A 631-nucleotide genomic window follows, 5' to 3' on the forward strand; every position below is an offset into this window, starting at 1 on the left:
TGTGCTTGAGGTGGGGAGGGGTCTTGAGAGCTGCAGCGCCGGTGGGGGCGGGGAGGAGGGTGGCGGCCAGGGCGAGGAGGTCGGCGGAGGAGGAGGGGGCAGGCCCGTCGTCGCCGGCAGCGGGGGTGGTGCGGCGGCGGCGGCGCGCGGGCGGCATTGCGGATGTGGGGTGAGATTTTCTGGTGGGGTTCGAAATGGGGAACGGAGGGAGGTCGACAGATTTGGGGAAATTTTGGGAGGGAGAGACGGCGACGGAGACTGAATTTGGAGGAGGAGGGGCGATTGGGATCCGCCAAAAGAATCGGAATTCGCTCGCGGCGGCAAAATGTCTCTGAAACGCAAAGGGGCGCGAGCAAACGAGATGGGCCGGCCCATTCATTCAGCAGATAGAACGTGCTACAGGACCTTGGGGCCCAGTCCTTTCTGCCGATTCTTCCATAATCTTGAAAATCGGCCTTTTTTTTACGGGTAATAGACTTTATTATTTCTCATATATAATGGTCATATCATTTACAAGGAGACGAGAAACAAAGTCCGGGATCAAATCTTCCCATGAACTAGAAGATTGGCTATTGAAAGATTTTTTTGCTAGAGAATCAGTAACTTGGTTTGCCTTCACGGAAGCAAATGC

The 631-nt window shown here is 55.3% G+C and overlaps 1 protein-coding gene across 1 annotated transcript in view; it reads right to left on the reverse strand.

Annotated features, from left to right (window-relative positions):
* The window catches only part of LOC123096150 (uncharacterized), a 6,035-nt gene extending 5,776 nt beyond the window's left edge, over window positions 1–259 (reverse strand). The window contains exon 1 of the mRNA XM_044517776.1: window positions 2–259. Coding sequence (XP_044373711.1) covers window positions 2–157 — 156 coding nt within the window. The 5' untranslated portion in view covers window positions 158–259. The remainder of the gene's footprint in view (window position 1) is intronic.
* Window positions 260–631: the final 372 nt, after the last annotated feature.

This window comes from Triticum aestivum, chromosome 4D (assembly GCF_018294505.1).
Source record: "Triticum aestivum cultivar Chinese Spring chromosome 4D, IWGSC CS RefSeq v2.1, whole genome shotgun sequence".
Classification (NCBI taxonomy): Eukaryota; Viridiplantae; Streptophyta; class Magnoliopsida; order Poales; family Poaceae; genus Triticum; species Triticum aestivum.